The following is a 19,891-nucleotide window of genomic DNA, read 5'->3' on the forward strand; positions in this document are numbered from 1 at the left end:
GCTGTTCGCCCCGCCCCCGCCCCGCGGCGGGCAGCCTCACTGTGGCTGTGAGGGAGCGGGCCCGGCCCGGCCGCTGAGGGGGCAGTGGCAGCCGCTCGGGGCCCGCAAGCGGGCGGAGCGGGCGGCACCGGCTCTGTCCCTGCCTCCCCCGACCGATGGAACCGGCATAGCGTCCGTGAGGGGCAGGGGAGCGTGGAGCGCCGTCTGGGAGCGGGGACGTGCCCGCCGCGGGGCCTGCGTGCCCGCCCGCCGCAGGTGCGTGGCGCGGGGCCCTGGGCACCTGCCCTCGCGGTGCGCCGAGCGCTGGTGCTCCCTCCGCCGGGGCACCAGCGCCAGGCCGTGCGCGTACCCGCGGATTTCTGCCTCCGTGCTGGGTGTGATGTGCTGCTGGGGACGTGGTGGCCTGTTCAGCGTGTGTGTGTGTGTGCGGGCCCTCGCACCCCACCCCGCGTACACCGGGTAACGCGGCGGCGGGCTGGGGCTCTGCTGTGCGCTCTGCTGTGCTGCCAGGGAAGCTGCCCCCAGCACGCGGGGCCAACGCCGCAGTTTTGCGATGTTGACTGGTTAGTAAAGCATATTAGCTCGAGCAATTTATGCACCACACCTGACAAGAGTCAAGACGGCTGCAGAAGATCTAAGGAGCAAGACAGGGCAGGCTCAATCCCTTCCGCCTGCTCTTCCAGCAGCTCCCTTTCCCTGGCACTCTCCCACTCTGCCTTACGCTGCATTTAGCTGTCAGGTAAAGTATTTTGTCGACAACAATTTCTGGATTTGCTTTGATATGCAAAATGGACCCTCTAAGATACATTTTTTCTCCCTTGTGTTACTACATACCTTTGAAGGATAATGCTTTTATGAGCAACTTCTCTTACCTGCTTATTACAAATATGTACAAACGTATTACTTTCGTACTCTTCACGCAGTACAGAGAGACAACCAGGTAGGTATACAACACAGGTCTACTCCATCATATGCTAGAGAAAAAAACCCCAGACATTGTTCTGAAAGAGAATTTTTCACTGTCAAATTACTAGAGGGGGAATACCAAATACCAAGGCTACGTATTTCAGAAGTCCTCTGTTTTGTTTGTAAGGATTTTTTAAATTAGCAGGTGTTTTTCATTTGGTGTATTAAAGTTTGCACTTTATTCACAGAGTGCTTTCGTTAATATATGCTAATTGAACTATACATATAAACAATGTATCTGTAAATACCTATATGTTAACTATGTATTTTTACCTAATACAAGCAGAATCTATCTCCTTCCATAAATCTACATTTTCCTTTTGAAGGAAGCAAAGACATTTTGATGTTAGAGCTTTGATATTGAACAATCTTAAAAACAGTGCAATTTCCATGACAGGTTTTCACAAAACACTCCTGACCTAGGACTTCTTGCACTCAAGGAGGAACACGGCAGGCAGGTTTGGCATGCAATTAACTGTCCTGCAGCCCATCTCCCAGTTCCCATTAAGACTGCCTGGACACTTGCCTCTGACGTATGAAAGATCAGGCCTTGCTATCCCATATGTATGTATTCTCTTGTAATTAAATTTATATCTTCACCTGAAAGACAGATTGCTATATGGGAGCTTCAGTCTGCATCCTTACAGGTTTATCTCCTTTAAATGACTGTTTTACCTTACTTCACTCTCTCTCCACCATCGCAGCTTGGGACCACCCAGCAAACCAGCATGTGTGAACTCCCTGAGTGTGCCTGGCAGCCACGGCTGTTTCGGTGTAGCTTTCCAGGATGGGAAAGCTTTGCAGGACAGGGGTAGTGAGGCTGCTATGTTCTCGAGGACATCTTTGTGTCTTTGGGGCAGTACTTCATTGTGGTCTGTGAAACAGTAAACACTGAAGCTGTAGTCCAGAGCCAAAACTATTAAGGCTGACTGCTGACGTGGCACTCTCGGTGTCATTGCCAGGCCCCATCCTGCATTTCCTACCTTTCAAATGACATAAATAAGATGGAGTGTGTGTGACAGATGGCGGAATCTGAAGGGGAACAGGTAATGTGTGCTCTGGTATGGGAAAAGGAGTCTAATCGCCTCTACCATGAGAGCAGGTCTTAGCAGTCTTCTGCCATCAGATCAGCTAGAAAAGAGGGGGCCTAAAGCTGGAAGCGGAGGGAGTCCCAAACCCATGCCTTTTCACTGCCTCCCAGAAGTCTCTGACCCTTTGCCATTACTTTTTAATAGTGTTGGAGCATGTGACAGCATCGAGGTACTTCAGTGTCACCGCAGCACAGCGACTTTCTCATGTGTTCACAACTACTCTCAGCATCCCCAGGCCATGATGTGCAGCATGAGTACGCTTTGGCTGTTGCGGTTAAGATGGTTTCTAGATCTCCAAGCTGCAAAGGATATTTGGACTGTGAGGGATGCCAACAGCTCAAAACAGAATGACGAGGGAAGGAGGAGATGCATCCATACAGCACTGCAGGGTGAGAGACTTCAGCTGTGAGCATCAGAGGCGACGCACAGATACTTGCCAGCAGTAACTGCTAGCAGAACTTTCTTGAGGTCCAAAAATCCTTCCTGTGCTTTTCTAGAGGAGCGTTAAATTGCCTGTTCCCTTCTCCAAAACCTCAACCTCTTTCCATCTCCACAAAACTCTGCAATTTTGTTCTGTAACCGGTACAAAACCCTGCAATGATGAACATTAATTGTGATGGCCAGAGGGAACAAATGTGCATTAATAATGCAATTTTATTTTCCGCAGACTAAACCCACAAATTATCTAGGGTCTTCTCTCTTGAGACCATTCAAATGCTCCACTTCAAGCATGTGTTTAAGTGGCTGTGAAAATGAATGCCTAAGCAGGCAGGAAAAAGGTCATGCTATCGACATTTTTTTTAATTCTATAGCAAGATTAGTATATGGTTATATTTTTCCATGTTGCTGGAACATTCACATATGAATTGCATTCAGCAGGGATGATGGCCTGACTAAAACTTTACCATCCATTTTTCCCCACAGATTGTATAGCCATATTTATGCCTTATGTGGATTTACTGATGGAGCTCAGCTATTCCCTTGTGCCTCGGTGCAGAGTACAAGCCAATGTCATGGGCAGCCCAGACAATCCAGCAGCTCAAATCCCATTCCCACACCCCTAACCCTCCTATTTTCAAACCCACAGTAAAAAGATTAGCTGTACGGATCAGGCTGATGCTATTTAAGCACCAAGAGGCACATGATTTTCACTGTTAGTCAATTCCAAACATACGAATGTATTTTATTTCAATTTTAACATGTGGCTCTTGGGCTGCCATCTATGGAATATGAAGCCAGAGTAATGCACTTCTTTTAAAAGCGCTTTAAAGCAACTGAAAACAAGTCGATAACACCAAGTGCTACAGGAAGCTTAGCCTCCTGCTTACCACGTTGAATACCCTAATAACACGTCCCATTATTCATCAGGGCACATTGCTATTGCTGAAAAGCTTTCAGTTAATGTTTTCAAAATCTTCTATTTCAGTCCAAAATCCACTGTGCCATGTAAATTCCAAATCTTTACATGCAATTGATCAGCGGACAGTAGATCAAATAAGTTATTGAAACGGCTTTTGTATCATCCGCATATTTTAAAGGTCACTCTGCTACTGATGAGAACTGCAGGGTTCACTCTCACAGAGAGAAACTAATTGCTCAACATTTCATGTAAGTATACTCAGACTCTTCCAAGCTGTTCATTGCCATTTTTACCCCAACTCTAATGGAATTATTTAACATTTAAAACCGTCAGGACACACTCCATCACAAAGCTCTGCAGATGTCACTGCATTTAAAACACCACTTCTTCAAGTGCAGTGGACCGAACAGCGGTGTTCATTTCCCATCGTAAGCCAACTCAGAAAAAAACCGTGGCTATGGCAGCACCTTTTGCATTTCCTAAGTCCACTGCTAATACTTAGACATCTGTCATACAATAGACCCTTTGTAATATTGACTTCCCCTCCTTTTTCTGTCCCCCACTCATAGCCCCGGGGTTGGTTCGTATCAATGCATTACCTGCTTCTCTCTCTCACCTTTGTTGCTTCTTTAAGCGATCCCTGGCATCTGCAAATCCTCTGACAATAGCGAGCTATTCAATACTTCATTTAAACCACATGAGGGTGTTTCAAGCTGTGTAGGATGCCAGAGTCAATTTGGAAGTCCTCCTGTTTGGAAAGGAACCAAGCGGCAAAGAGATACATTATTTTTCCACTGATTAAAAATCTTACTGGGGCAACGTGTTACAGGAGACTTTGAAAGAGATGGAACATCATATGCTAGAAAACAGATGGAAGAGGAGTTTTAAAGACATAATCCAATGTTGCCTGAAATCAAATAATCTTTACTGGGGAGTTCCGTGAGTTTTGTCTTGTCCTTAAGGAATAATTTGAAACATAATATGATTTCATATTATTTCCATTAAAATCTCCTTAGACAGGATTAAGTAATCATTATCCTCCTGCAGAGCCTTTTAGAAGCTTTCCATTGGCTTATTGCTCAAAGTTAATTGCCAAGACAGGGAGAATTACTTTACTAACATAAACAACAAACACAACAACATTTCTCCTTCGTATACTGCTTCTTCTGGAGTTTAAGTGTACACAGCTCTTTCTAATGTTTGCCTGCTCTGTAAGTGATGGCTTTAAATACTGCAAAGACTACGTAAGGTAACTTCTACCCTGTTCTGGTTAGCAGGTATGATTTCTGTACATGGCTTTTTAAAACAAACACATACACGAAAATGATGAAGCCTGAGCACCTCACAAAGCTTTCAAGACAGCTGCAATGAGGAAACCATCTCCCTAAAAGCGAAACCACTGTGGGTCTGTGTTAGGATGGGCAGTTTCCTCAGGAAATCCCAGGTGGCACAGCCTATTTTCAGCAACTGTGAACTAATGAGGCCGGCTCTGGGATGGCCAGGCACCCTGCCCTCCCACATCCCGCTGCCGGGCACTGCCATCCTACTGCCCGCACCGCGCCAACCGGGGCGCACCGGGCAAACCATCGGGTGCTTCTTAAATAGACAAGTCACGCTGAATTAATTTACAGGACCAAAAGGTGACTTGCAAGAAAAGCCACTGCAATGCTGTTTAAAAATTATATGTGATGCAGAATGAGGCGAAAGGTAGTTTGGGAGGATGAAGGCTTGGTGGGACGGCTGTCGGGTGTGCTAGGACCAGGGCATCCTCTAAGCATCCTCTAAGCCCCCAGCTGTCCCCTCTGCTGTCAGAGAAGTGAAACCAGGCAGGGCCTGCAGGTACCCACCTGCCCCAAGCACCCCGTGGGCTCGGGGCTGCAGCGTGGCCAGTAGCCCGGTTAGCGTGGCACAGTACCGGGATGCAACTGGCAGGAATACGAACAGCGGGGCGCTGGGAAGTCTCTCACTCCACTGATGGCCCCAGGCCCTGCCACTGAGTTGGCAAGGCACGTTAGGAACTGAAAACAAATACTGAAAACAAACATCTTACTTTTATCCTTCCCTCTGCCCCACGCCACCTGCTGCAGCCTCCCCAGGAGCAGGTGAACCCCCTGTTGCTGCTCAGCTTTCCAGCCAGTTGCTTTTACAGCTGCGTAATGCACGTCTTAAGGACCAGGCAGGGCAGACCCCGCTGGTTTCACAGCGTTATATTTGTGTTATATGTGACCTCAGATTCCGACCTGGGTCTGCTTCACAGGTTTTGTCGTGCCGTGGATTTGTATTTAGCAGCGCAAAAATTCAAAACTTTTTTAGATTTAAAAGCCGTTTCTATAACCATGCAGCAAGCTTTGAACGCTTGTATAGAAAAGGTTTTATCTGACACTCCCTCAGCCATCTTTGAGCATCTCTAACCTGATCGGGGCTAAGTTCTTCCAGGGTTGATGAACACAAGTCCAAGCTGATTGATTTAAGGCTATGTAACAGGGCAGCTGATAAAAAAAAAATTAAAAAATGATTTGAAAGGTTTGGTCGTGGGTTTGTTGAGGTTTTTTTTCCCCTCCTTAATTCAAGCAGGGGTCAGTTTTGACCCTAATCATAATTCTTGAGGCAGGCAAACAGCAATGTAAACGTTCTGTTCAGCTGCAGGAACATGAAAAGACGGGGGCTGGCAGGCGGGGGGCTTCTCTCCCTCTTTCTCCCCCCAGCTCCCACGCTGCTGCTTGCCCCCTCCTGTCACTTCTCTGGAGGTCAGGTCTACCTCTCCCCCCCACTCCCCCCCCCCCGCGCTGCCCCGGCTGCGGTGCTGCGGCGCCACCTGCCGGGCAGTGACGGGAGCGCGCCCGCCGCGCCCGCCCGTGTTTCCCCAGCACGGGGAGGGGGGGGCTGGTCCATGGAAGCCCCCGTCCCCATCCCTCGGGAAAGCCTGGCCGTGCTCCGCAGCCTCGCCCGGAGATGCTGCCGGTGGTGATGCAGATGTGTGGGGGCAGCAGCAGCCTGCCGGGGCGGCATCCTTAGCAGGGAGCGCTGCCAACCTGAGCGCTTCTCAGGGTACCCTGCAGAACCCCAGGGTCAGGGGGAACCTCCCTGACCCCAGGAACCGTGGGGATTAAAATATGATGCAATAACCCCTCTTCGACAGGTGTGCTACCGGGAGTCATCCTCATCTAACGACAGGGATGAAAGTCGTGGCTCTCCGCATCCCTTGGAATTTGGCTATCTGGATTTTTTTCTCTGATTTCTTTAAGAACAAAAAGCTACCTTCTTTTGCAGTGACCGATAATATGGCAAAAGTTAAACTACTTTGTTTCTAAAAACCCATACAGACAAGAAACAAATTAATATTGAGCCTTCCGTGCATACAAAGTCCATATAGTTCTGCAGGAAGAAAAGTGTTTTCTGTTCAGCACAGATACCCCCTTAGTGATGGATTTAGAACCGCTTGAGCTATAAGGTAAATAATACAACAAAATACTTTAAAAAGGTCTGTCAGATCATTCTTTCCTGTAATTCATTCATTCATCTAAATTCTCGGGAAATACAGTGCTTTGAACCCTGATACTCATCAACCGGTGTTTAGCAGTAAATAAAGCAAAACCCATCCCTAAATCAGAATACCAATTTTAAGCTTGATGTGATTGGATTTCAGTTGATTTGTATTAATTACAGAAATACCATTATGGTAACAATACATTTCCAAACAGGCTTGGTGGGACAGCATCTTGGCCGGCTGAAGGCAATGTACGACCACCCTGCTGCCAAGGGCAGCATGCCCGCTGCTGCTGGTGTGCCTGGCATTAGGGATCGGGCAGCTGGGAACCCTGCGGCGGGCTGAGCCAATCCCACCCTCTGCACCCCCATTTAATCATTAGTGTCAGTGTAAGGACATACACAGCCCAGGCAGGGCTAGACCAACCCTTCCCCAGGCTTCAGCCACCTGGGAAACTACCCCTGAGGTCTTGACAAATGTGGAGACAGCAAACGACAGAAGCCTGTTAAGACCAAAGGAGAATAAAATTATTATATTCCTTTCTTTCTTCACATGTACTGTAAACATTATTTCAAGCTCAAGAGAAGTTATTGTTTCAAAGGCACCACACTTCCAAAAGGACCTGGCATTTTCCATTTTGTTTAGGGTCCTTGTTAACTTCAGTCCTTAACTCTCCAGCCCACGGGTGGCTTGTACCTGAGCCCAAAGGTGACTTTTGAGGCCGCCAACAGCAACCGATTCTTCTTCACGAACGCGTTCACCAGGGCTGTGCTGGCCCTTCCATCACACCAGCCCCTCCCTGCGATCCTGTGCTGCAACCCCATGAGGAGGGATGCAGACTATTTTCTTTCCTTGTAAGGTGCTGATTTTTTTTTGGTTGGTTTCACTGTGATAGGATATTATATATTGGGCCACATTAGTCAATACTTGTATAGTAAAAATAATAATTGTGAGAATGGCTCACGTAGGTATCAAAAAGCTTGTGTTAAGCCAACGTTTCCCATGTAATTGTGATGTCCGTATGGCAGAGCTGTCATCTCTATACGCTCAGTAAAACAAAAAAGCTTCGACACTCTTCAGGCAGGCTGGCGAAGTGATGCATTAATCTGCTCCCATTAACAAGACAGCAAATTCCCAGCTGATCACCCAATTCAAATTAAGCACGTGGAATCTCACGGTGACACTCAAACCGGTGTTAACGTAATGCATACATAGAGAGAGACGGGATGAAGTAAGTGTCCTCAGGAGTGCTCAGCTTCCAGCGTTAATGTCACTTAGGCGCTCTGAATTTTAATGTGGGTCATTAACACCAAACTCCTATAATGACTGCTTTAGAGACAGAGCCTTTTAACTGTGTCAGTCTTCTGCGCGCTGCACAAGGGGTGCAGGTGGTGTTAGAGGTTTTCCAGTTCGTGGCAGGATGGGGGAGTCCCGTCGAACTCCACCATGGAGGTGTATTTTATCGGAGGGGGTGGTGGCTTGAAAGATGGAGGTCTGCTCATACTGAAATAAAAGAGAAAAACCCATGCTCTCGTGTTACCAAAGCCGTGTAAAAGGCTGTTGGAAAACATTCACAGGAGGAGGCAGGTGGACACCCAGGCACAGTAAGAGCACCTGGTATTTCGCCCTTACGTACTGCGACTGCCCTGTTGCAGTTCTGCACCTCCTGGTATTCATTCCTTTGGCTTTCTCAGCTCCCACCTCACAGTTTTACTTTATTCATGTTTTAAAATGTCCCGGTGACCTATTCAAAACCCTTGCAGAGAGCTTTTGCTCACACTGCTCTCTGAAGGTATATTTAAAGACTCATAACTTTTTGGTTTTTTTGCCAATTTATAGACCAAGATAAAGAAAGGTCCCATCCCAATTCAGTCAAAAAAAATCACCCCCATTTTTACCTTTGATATATAGGGTTTGCAGTCATGTTTCAAAAGGGTTTTCTAGAACTGCAAATGAGCCATTATCACTATGATTTTTCAAACATTTTAGTAACGTCAGTAAGACTAAAAATCATTGGCTTTCAGATGCTGCTTTCATCAGTAGATCTCCAAGTGTTTTAGTAGGGAATTAAACTTTGGTAATAGTTACAAACTTGATGCTTCTTCGACTGGGATTAAGTTTCAGGTAGCCTACTTTCATATATGTTATTCACAACTCAAACAGAGTTGCCCTAGAAGTACAATTTCATTAAAACATGTCCTCAAGTAACCGTGCAAAATGAGAGAGTGAAAGCAGCTGGTAGGGAGACTAATAGAAGTGGGGGGCTCTGGGGAAAAAAATTGCCTTGTATTCTTCCCTCACACCCTGGAGCTGCACTGCAGCTCTTTTTTTTTTTTTTTTTTTTTTAAAGTTTATTTTATAGACGGGCCACAGAACAGATGAAAGGGCTGAGAACGCTCCACATTTCATACTGCTGTATGGAAAAACCCAGCATTAGCGACCCACGTAGTCAAAGGTCTCGGTCGCTACGGGCAGTCTCAGATGAGAACGTGTAAATCCAGACAGCTGGGGTAGAGTTTGTGCTGTGTTCTGGGCCACCCCCGCCACCCCCACGGTTCCCCTCCCCAGTACTCACATCTCTTTCTGGTACTGACACCATTTCCTGACGCCTAAAGCTACCAGGATACTGCAGGAGAGGAGCAGGATGGCTACCAGGGTCGGCCAGGGGAAGTAGCTGGCTTTCGTGTTCCTCACGCTGCCTGGAAGGGACACAGGAGGGGTTGCTCAGCCGAGCATCCTCGGAGAGAGGAGGGAAAGCTGGGCTTGCTGCCCGCGGCTCGCTGCTCCCCACCAGGCACAGTACCGGGGACAAGGCAGCCCCAAATCCATGCCGGCCTGCCAGGTTCCCAGGCTGAGGATCCCAAACTCTGAGCGTTGCAGCTGGAATTTATGGATTTAACCCACTTTTGTTCTGACGAGGTTTGCGGGCTGATTTCAGCCACCCAGCAGTTCACATGATGCGATTACTCAGGCACAGCCCAGCAAGCGTTTCACCCAAACCCATTGCTTTGTCTCTGTTCCCCCATGAGTTTTTCTGAGAGACATGTCACCATCCAGCTGAGTACAGCCACCTCTCCCCCCCGTGATGCTGGGACCCCCCCACTGCCCCCCTGCTGCACAGCCACCCCTGAGGGTGCTGGTTGCTGAAAGAGGTGCCCTCAGGGTCCTGGGTGCAGGGAGGAAGGAGGAGCATGGTCCTCCTCCAGCCACCATGGTGGGTGCCACGGTGGGCTGGGTGTGGGGAGTCAGTGGGTGATCCCACCTCAGCATCACCTCCCGTTGTACTGGCACCGTGCCCCTTTGCAAGGCTGGTCATACTGGTGTGTCACCCAGCCTGGGTCTTTGCCACAGTGGCAGCGGCCAGGCACCCAGACCACCACGCTGTGTGAGCCGTGGGTGACCCCCTGGGGCACCGCAGTGTGACTGGTCACGTTTTGCTGCTGGAAGAAAACGTGCACCAGGGCATTGCTTGTGGATGCAGGGAGAAAGCAGGAATGCCAACAGCCTGCGACAACCAGCGGTGTGGGGACACAGCGGCTGTGACTCCTTTTTTCATCTCTTTTCCCTTTTTTGACCCCCCCCTGGTCCAACACACGACGATGCTCCAGGTTTTGTGCTTCTCTGCTTTTCTCACTTACTGCAAGGGCACGCTGCAAGAAGAGGGCTTGTGGGGTAGTGCCTCACCAGTACTATTCAGCAGGCTGCTGGTAGTAAAGAAAGCTTTCCCTCTGGTAACTGAAATTGTCTGCTCTGTGATGCTGAAGGACAGGTTACCTAAAAAGATACGGGCACAGAACATTTTTAGTAACTTGTTTGTGGGGTGTTTTTTTTCTAGATGCAGGTTGTGTTTTGAAGGCACCGTTATTCACCCTGCTGAAGACTGGGAATCAAAGTCCAGAAGCAGGGTGTCAAAATTCTCTTGGCAAGGCGCCTACATTTTTGGCCTCCAACCTGGGGCTAGACAAAGAATGGGCTTTTCCCAAATTAAAGACTGTTAGAAAAAAGAAAGACTGTTAGAAAACACTTATTAAGGTGTTCCAACAAGCCGGCACTGAGCTGCACAGTGATCTGGGAGAATGATGAGCTTTTTACCTCTTTGATGGTAATGAAAAAGCTAAAGATATTAAGTGCCTTAGCAGCAACACAAAGGGTCTGCCTCTGCCATGAATGAGCAAAACCTCAGTCTCCTCTGTCAAGTATTACATTTGAACCACAAAAATCGTCTTTCATTTTTTTTTAGAGAGATATTTTGCCTTTCCTAATACAGCTAAGCTACCTGTGTTTAAGATTGGTGCTGCCTAAGGATACGTTCCTGTTTTTTTTCTAACCATCTCTGTGTTTGCCTCTTCTAAAATAACAGCTAAAATATGCGACTAGACAATGGCCCAGCGTTTCCAGAGCTGCCACAGCACTTACGATGCGCCAGGGTTGTATCCTCGGAGGAGCGCGTGGCATTCCTGAGGCTTTGCAGGGATTCGGTGGTGGAATAGTTGAAATCTGTACAAAAAGAGATAATATCCTTCAATTATCTTACAAGTCTGTACGTGACTGCTTCATCAGGCTCCATTGTGGCTATTTTATACCCTTCGTTTTTCTCTGATGCCAACAACAAATGAAATAAGAGAGATACCTGAAAGTCTCTAGTATAATCGCTGATTTATAAATCCAAGGAAAAAAAAGTCACTGTTTCAATGCTGTAAATGAGTAAGCAGACAGAGCCAGGCAAATCTCATCCTTATGAGTTGCTGGTTCTGACTGACACTGAGTATGTATGTATGCATGTATGTATATATGTATGTATGTTTGGATTAAAAAACCGACCAAAATCAGTCCCATTTTATGGTGCTCTAAAAGTTCCCTTAGTTTTGGACATTAATTCAGTTCTTCTTTTCTCCTTGTTTATTGTGTGTTTAATTTTGTGTGGATAAATGTGGTAGATCTGGCATTTTACAAAGTCACATATTTATGTATAAAAAAGAACATACACTCAGAGATCCCATAGCACTGTGCCTTATGTAGCAATGCATGGCACCTCCTGCAAATAGCAGTGCAATTCAGCATGCTTTTAGCAAAAATTGCAAACAGCCAGCTGTGCACGAGCAGGACGGTGAAGCATTAGAAGTTGTCACCAGATTTCGGTCTAAATGTGTGGGTGTGGGTTATGGGTGGGTAAATAAGCACCAGAGTGCTGCCAAAAATATATTCAGGAACTGGAAAGCGGCTGCTACGTTCGCACTTCAGCCAAAAGACGATGGCTGTACAAGTGCAGAAGCACATTGACAGGTCCTGCCTGTTCCAAAAGCACAAAGACAAAGCAAGACGTTAAAAAAAGAAAGTGACTTCTAGCTTTCTGCTGCTGAGCAGCGATTTTCTAAAGGGAAAAATCTGTGAAAAAACGTACACCCCTAGGGGTTTTTTTTTATTGATTTATTGATCTTTAATGAGGCTGCCTTTCAAAGTTCTATTAGCCAGCCATTATTGTCCCACATTATCTCATTATTTCATTGCTGCTCTGTGACTTTATTTAGCTTCTCCAGTAATTTATTTCATCTATAAACTACCCTCAGTACTCACTAAATTTGCCTAGCAACTCTTTCAATTTTAATATTATTGAATTAAATATGGCTAATAAAACCGGGATACTCGAATGTTTTTTTTTGTTCCTCTTTTGCCGCTCCAGATCCTCGATGGCTTGAAAGACTCAAGCCTTTCTCTCCTAATTCAGTGCAACGCGACAGGGGAATTGCTTCTGTGAAGTTCTGAGAAGCTGGTACAGATTACACCGCCCGACTTTTGCCCTCTGCTTGGACACAACTTTTCCATGTTTAGTAATAAATTTTGCATGGCGATGCAATGGCTATCATCTATCAGGTGAAAATAACCACCGTGGAGCTCATGTTCTTGCCAAAGGCAACGCAAACCAAGAGCCATGTAGAGCTGAGTCCCTGCTGCTGTACTTTTTGCAAGGTACTCCGGACCACTGTGGATTTGCAACTCAACCCAGATCACTATAGATTTGCAACTCAACCCAGATCACTGTGGATTTGCAACTCAACCCAGATCACTATAGATTTGCAACTCAGCCCAGATCACTGTGGATTTGCAACTCAACATCCGCTAAGCCGGTGCCACGTTTGCACCTTGCAGCACCCACAACTGGCCTCATAGCTCCCCTGTTACAGCCCTGCGAAGCAAAGGAGATGCACCAGCTACTCACATGCTGCAGTCAGACGCTCGCTGGATGCTGTGGCACTGGTGTAGCTTTTTGCCTCTGTGGTAGAAATCGGTGCTCCCACTGAAAAATACGCATGCTTGTAAAAATTGTTGTAGAGGACCACAACTCTTTTCATTTTCCCCTCTCTCTCTTCCCTGATTCCTGACTAATGAGGTCAAACAGTTGCTGCCCACTACTCCAGATGCCTGCTTCCCTCTGTGTCTGGTTTGAAAGTCTGTCACAAGCTAGAAACTCAAGTGGGGTTTGGTGAGATGGATGAATACACTTTGAGAAAACAAGTGGGGCCTTTATGCATGCATTTTTGGATTTTGGCTGAGTTTCAGCTGAAACTCAGTGGTTCCAAGGGCACTGGCTTGTTTCGACCTGAAGCCAGCGGGGTGATGAACAAACATGCATAAATCAGGATTTTGACAGGGTTTCACCAGCTCTGGTGAGACAAAACTGTTTTCCCAACTAGCAAAGAGAAGCTTTGAAGAAGTTTGTGTGCAGGAGTCACACCTGCGATGCCTGGTGCCAAATGCCAACTTATTTAATGGTTGCCTTTAATAATTTTTTTTTTTGAAGTGTTAAGTATTCTAGAGCTCAATTCGCTATTTACCTGCTATTCAAACACAGACAGATGGTGGTTTAGCTAGTAGACCTCTGTTTTCCAAGAGGACCGTTTCACATTTACTAAAGAGAGTCCGTCTTTCCTAACACCTGTGTCATTTTGGAAAAGTATCATTAAGCCATCTGAACAAACCTGAGAAGGTGAAATGCAGCTGTAACCCAGCACTCAAAGCCTGAGCGTCTCTGGGCTCAGAGATGGAGCTACCATGGAAGCCAAGCAGAGACCAGGCTGCAGCTTTAACAGCCTTGGCTTTGCCTCCCCTCCTCCTTCTCCTGCCTACACCTCTGCGCTCTCCCCTCCTACCAGTTCCCAGCTGTCTCTTGGATTTTCATTAAAAACTTGCAAAATAACAGGAACCAAACCAACCTGCTTTTTACGAGGGCAGACTTGGACTTGGCGTCCTGGTTGGCCGCAGCCCCCAGGCTGTGCTCAGGAAGCTGGTGGTGGCACCAGCCGGGGAACCAGCAGGTTCCAGAGAGGAGGAGCACTGCCCCAGGGCTGGCACAGCACGGCTGCCACGCGGCAGGCGCCTGGGGTAACAGGCAGTGGATTCCTGGGCTAGTTACGGAAGAGAAATGGCTCAGCTCCAGCTTATGTTACATCTTTGACCTCACACCTCCTCAGCCGGTGGAGATGTATAATCCAGCGAGGAGAACTCTTCAGATCTTGTGTCTTGTGCCTCTCAAGACTGAAGGAACTCTTTCAGGAGAAGGAACTCTTCACCTTGTATATTCATACCCTTTGTTGAGCAATTGTTGAGACAGAAGGGCTGTCAGCGCACTCGGACAGGCGCTTTGCTGCCCTGCTCTCAGCCAGGCCGGCCTCTGCCTTGGGGACGGGAACGGCAGCAGGAGAAGCAGCAAACTTTAATCGTAGCGCTGCTGCAACCTGTGCTCCTGCCCTGGCATACCTCGCTCTAGCCTCTTCATGCCCCAGGACTTTGCACTGAGCGATGCAGCTCCCAAGCAGCACTCTGCTGGGGCAGGAGAAGCTTTGTGTTCAATTGTATTTATTGTTTTCAATTGTAAATATCAATCCAGTATTACCCTCCCCCCCCCCATGCCCATCACGTTACTCTCTCATCTATAGGTAAATGCTGTTGTAGCATAATGTAGGTTAAGCGAAGGTTGCAGGATTGCGTTACGCAGCTTAAGGAGGACATTCAGTGCCCCACAGGCTCATGAAAGTTAGTCTGTTGCAGTCAATTTTTTTTTTCTTTGGGAGAACAAGGCTGCTGCAAGTACCAAGGGCCAAATCCACTCTTGCCAGCCGCTCAGCAGTGGGTCATGTCTGAGCCAGAGCTTTGGTGCTTGCTGTGGAGGGGCAGACGGCTTTTGACAACAACTTGCCGTGTTGCCTCTTCCTTGTGCTGCCGGCGCTGCCGTTTCGCACCGTTCTGTCTCTGGAAGGGGAGCATGTGCCATGCCTGCACCTTGCTGCCGGCGAGGGCAGCCCCAGCACCCTTCTGCCTGCTGCTTAAACCCAGCCAGCCCTCCAGGGACGGACAGTTGGGCTTCGAAATGGAAAGAGGCTCTAAAGGACAAAAGCGTTCACAGGCAGGCTGTGCCGTGAGAAAATACCCTCTGCTGGGACTGGCGGACATCAACCCTTTCCCTTGGGATCAGAAGGACTCACAGCTTTGCCTGCTCTCCATCCAGGCTGCTGCCGTGCCGAGTGCCTGCCCGCCACTGGTGCCCGCGCCTCTCCCCAGGGAAGCGAGGTTAAACCCCCCGAGTGGGTTTCCCTGCCCTCTGCTGGCCTCCAGCCCCGAGACGAAATCACGATCCGAGTCATCTGCTGTAAACATTTTGTTTATCGATGCTTTTCTGGTATTTGTAATCCTGTGCTCCAACGTTTGGGTTGTACTTTTTCCAACTCTAAGGTCATTCTAATTTTGTATGATATTTAAATAAAGAGATACAAGGAATAGGTATTGTAAAAATATATCCTTAGTGTTTGTTCACTTACTGAAATTAATGCATATAAACTTAACTGAGCATTAAAAAAGATAAAATCAAGGCAGAATTTTCTCATACATTTAATTTTTACCTGTGGACTTCCTGGTGTGTAATGCACTAGGACAAGGGCTTCAGCGGACATTAAACTGCTACAGAAAATGCAAGGTGTTTATTGTGTTGATGTTATCTTTCTCCTACGTTCCTGAAGCAATAGAGAAAACATTTTGGCTGCATTGATTACCTTGTGTCGTGGAAGCAGGAGCCAAGCTTGCCTGACTTGCGAAATCCAGAGAGGCCAAAGATGTCGACTGGTGCTCTACAGACAAACAGATTGCACGGTATCACCTTTACTCAATAGGGTCTTTTAAAACACTATAAATAAATCATAAAACAACCTGGATCAAAGAGCTTGCAGTAGCTGTGGGGTAAACACAGGCTCTGCAGCAGGAACCCTGCTGTTGGATTTAAGGTTAAACACTCAAAACGCGTCCCCACAAATTCATGGGGCACCGAAAGACAGCTGACGTTATTAATGCTGGCCCTTTCACGTGCGCTAGCTGCGTTATTTATTTATGGTTTCACACACAGGGTTCAGGTTTAACTGCTGTGAGGTGGATTCTGCACTTGACGGCGGTGCTCCCCTGCCTAGCCAGAGCCTGGCCAGAAATGGTCCTGAGCGCATGCAGCAGCCCAGGAGATCACCTGCGCTTACGGGTTTTCCTCTTAATTGCTGAAGATAATTTTATATAGTTATCCACATGCATGCTCTAGTAAAGCAGTGTTATTTGTCTTATAGCATTAACGAATGGGAACGATGTGCTCCTTTTGGGTCAAGGGGAAAAAAAGAAGAACAAACCAACTTTTCCATCACACGCACCTCTCTGGCAGGATTTGTCAGATCTCTTCTTGGGTAACTTCCTAGCTCCCAAATTCCCATCCAGCAGCACACAGGCACTGCCAGCACCAGGGCACGCCGACCTTTCCCTGCCTGCCCCTGGCTCTGCACGTGACATTGAAGCAAAGGTCGAGCAGCAACCCTACACCTATTAACTGAGTAATAAAGAAAGCTTCCCCCCCCTAAGGTAGTCATGACAGCTGATGGAAGTGCTGAATTTCCAAGGTCTATAACAAATCAAAGAAAACACTTTTACTCAGGGTGAGAAAGGTGTTTCTTCTGCTTTAGAAAAGCAGGTGATTCCGAGGTTCAAGAGTGAGAGAGTGCATCACCCAATTTCCAAATAATTTTTCAACGCACAACTCAGCCAAGTGGTCCAGGGAGAAAGACGAAGCGCCTGAAGCTGTGAAACCCTTAGGGAGACAGAGGGTTGGGGGATAAAGGCGTTTGGAGCCCCTGACAGCTCAACTCAAAAAGCAGAAGTGAGAGACATGGTTTTATCCCGTACAAACAGATGCACCTTAGTAACACGCATGTTGAAATAACATGTATGACCAGGTGGTGGCACCTGCAGAGCTCTGTCCATGAGGCGCCTCAGAGGCAACTGACAGGAATTTTCAGGGACACTTTGCACTGGGAAGTGCTCACCCAGGTCCTCAAAGAAGGGGAGAAGGAGTTATTCCTTGCAATTAAAGGACCGTTAACCAGCCAGCCAAGCACAGCAGAGACACCATCCTGTCCAAGCAGTGTTTTCATCCTGAAAAGATGTCTCTTTATTTTTTTTCTTTTTTTTTTTCCCCAGGAGGTGAGGCAAAGTGCCTGCTGACTAGCTAGAAGGAAGGATTACATGTCTCTTTTTTTTTTCTTCTTCCTTTTTTTTTCTTTTTTTTTTTTTTCTCCCCAGGAGGTGAGGCAAAGTGCCTGCTGACTAGCTAGGAGGAAGGACTACATCTCCCCAAAGGGCCCCATGAAGGAGGTGAGTATGAAAGCTCACACACCTCATCAGGAAAACACACCTGGGGAGGCAGCCGCTGTCCGCCTGGGCACGTTGGGAGGGTGCTGGGCAGGGAGTGACCCCCTGCAGATAGGATCTTGGCTTGGGCAGGTAACCACTAACTCCCCAGCTGCTTTCCTTTGCCAGCGTTCATGCCTCCTTTGACTGTTTCTGGGTGCTGCTCTTCCATTTGCATTTCCCTGTGCCCCAGCTGCACTAACGGGGATCTCACAGGAGCTGGCTGACCCTCCCCAAAGACGCAGCAGGTCTCAAAAGCAGGGTGGCAGGACACCTCCGGGTGCCACGTGCTTCTGCAGCGTGCGGTGACCCGACCCGACGGGCTGCTTTGAGACGTCACCTTGCAGATGCCAGCAGGGGACAAAGCCTTTCTCAGATATCCCCGGTACCTGGGATGGCTTTCTGGTGCCCGGCGAGGTTTTGGCTGCCCCTGCCACAGCCTGAGCTGGCAGAAGCAAGCTGACATGGCGACGCACACGTGTGCCCGTGCCGGTTGCCTGCAGCATTCCCTGCACCACGTCACCCACTGCTGAGGGGCAGGTGCCTCCTGTGCGGAGCAGAGCAAATGCTCCCAGAGAAGTGTCTCCAAAGGGCTTCAGCTGAGGTGTGGAGGGAACGATGTGCCTGTCTGCTTTAAGCTGATAATAAGACAAACTTGCAGGGGCAGAGTGCGGATTTACCAAATTTATGCAAATTAAGAAACATCCCAGCAGCTCTTAAATTAGGCGAAAGCGTTGAGGATCTTGTGTGTACTTTAACAGAAGGTGGAACCATTAGTAGGGCTGTTATTTTTAATTATCGGTTCAGTGCTGAAAGAACTATATTCAAATGCCAGCTGAAGCATCAGAAATAACATTAAGTACCCCTCAAGGCTGGGGTTTAGTTATGCTTGAGCTTAATTATGATAGATTACACAACCAAAATACCTATTTATTGTATTTTCTCTGAAGTCGTAGCTGCAGAAAGGAATACTTTGCTACCCATCCTGAAACAAGTTTGCAAAACCATTTTTCCAACAGCTTTAAGAATTTACAAACTCACCTTTAACATAACCCAAGATATTTTGTTCTCTGATTTATCCTACCTTCTGAAGCTATGGTGTTAAAAGCGACCGATGTGGCTTCATTAGACTTATTGTCTGTGGAGGGGAAAAAAATAAAATAAAAAAAAAAGATGAAAGCAGTTCTTAAAAGTAGTTAGGCTTTTGTTTTAAAGGCTGAAAAGTTAGTCTGGGGTTTGTCTCACACTGTGCATTAGTATGGCACCTTCACAGAACATAGCTGAGAATTAATTTAATACTTTCCTTTCTGTCACATCTAAATACATTAACATTTTTACACAGAGTGGATCTATCTTAGCCTTAGCATAGCCTGCAGGCAAGAATGTAGACTGCTTTAATTGATGGCTTTTCGACTCGACTCGAACGTATTTCTACAAAACTGCAAATTGGGTGAAATGAGTCATTTTGGAGAAAAACAATTGTTTCTTGCCCTTCCCTCCGATGCTACATTTCCAGAGGAGTAAGCTCTGGCTTTTGGTGCAGTCTATGGAAAAAAACATACCAATAAGTGTATCCACAGCCACAGGTGAGCACAGCTGAGCTACGAGTAGTCACCGTGGTGGGTGAGGTACCCATGGAGGCAGCCAAGGGGCCAGCAGTTCAGGTGCATTGTCTGTGCAGCAAGGCGCATACACAGTGGGGGGAATAGGGGGAGAAAAAAGAAAAAAACCCCAAACAACCAAAAAAGGTGTAAATATGCATTTGCACCTGAAGAGGAGGCATGCACGGAGAATGTGCTAAAGGAAACCTGTCTGCGCTTCTGGCAGCCACCTTGCATCCTCAGAAACGCCTTAAACCTCTGCAGTGCCGTGTCTCCTGCTCTCACCAGCTCCTTGAGAGAGTATTTCTCCACGCTTCCCTAATGCAGAGCTAATTCTTACCATATAGGTTCTAGGGGAGCTTCTCCACCATCCAAAATAGTTCAGCTGCTCTTGGTTCAACCTTTTGCAGGTTTCTTTGAAGTTATACAACAGCCCTGACCCTGGGGGTTGGTTTTCCAGAGAGCTGCAGTGCACACAGACAGGCTTTCTGCCGGGAGTGCTCAGGGAGAAACACGTTTGTAACAGCTCACGGGTGCTGTGTGGATCAGCTAAGTGGGCGTATTTTGGGGCATGGGAAGTGCAGCGAGCTGCCGCCTAAACAAACAACAAGCCGCTTACGTTTGCGCAGGAGTTACTTAGCTTATTGAGAGACTTGAGCAAGACTCAAGCTAAAAA

The 19,891-nt window shown here is 47.5% G+C and overlaps 1 protein-coding gene and 1 long non-coding RNA gene across 4 annotated transcripts in view; one reads left to right on the forward strand and one right to left on the reverse strand.

Annotated features, from left to right (window-relative positions):
• Positions 1–169: 169 nt before the first annotated feature.
• LOC308058851 lies at positions 170–7,561 on the forward strand. The gene is made up of 2 exons (XR_013926003.1): positions 170–255; positions 2,202–7,561. It is a non-coding gene; the product is annotated as an uncharacterized lncRNA (long non-coding RNA).
• The window catches only part of CD96 (CD96 molecule), a 48,617-nt gene continuing 36,147 nt past the window's right edge, over positions 7,422–19,891 (reverse strand). For 2 of the 3 annotated variants that reach the window (XM_080375289.1, XM_080375290.1), the window contains 7 exons: positions 18,699–18,752; positions 15,949–16,023; positions 13,122–13,199; positions 11,321–11,401; positions 10,589–10,678; positions 9,480–9,603; positions 7,422–8,407 (listed from right to left, as the gene is read on the reverse strand). In XM_080375289.1, coding sequence (XP_080231415.1) covers positions 8,299–8,407; positions 9,480–9,603; positions 10,589–10,678; positions 11,321–11,401; positions 13,122–13,199; positions 15,949–16,023; positions 18,699–18,752 — 611 coding nt within the window. In that variant the 3' untranslated portion in view covers positions 7,422–8,298. The remainder of the gene's footprint in view (positions 8,408–9,479; positions 9,604–10,588; positions 10,679–11,320; positions 11,402–13,121; positions 13,200–15,948; positions 16,024–18,698; positions 18,753–19,891) is intronic. The other variant, XM_080375291.1, reaches the window with a different exon arrangement.

The sequence above is a fragment of the Falco punctatus genome (assembly GCF_963210335.1).
Source record: "Falco punctatus genome assembly, chromosome: 2".
Lineage (NCBI taxonomy): Eukaryota > Metazoa > Chordata > Aves > Falconiformes > Falconidae > Falco > Falco punctatus.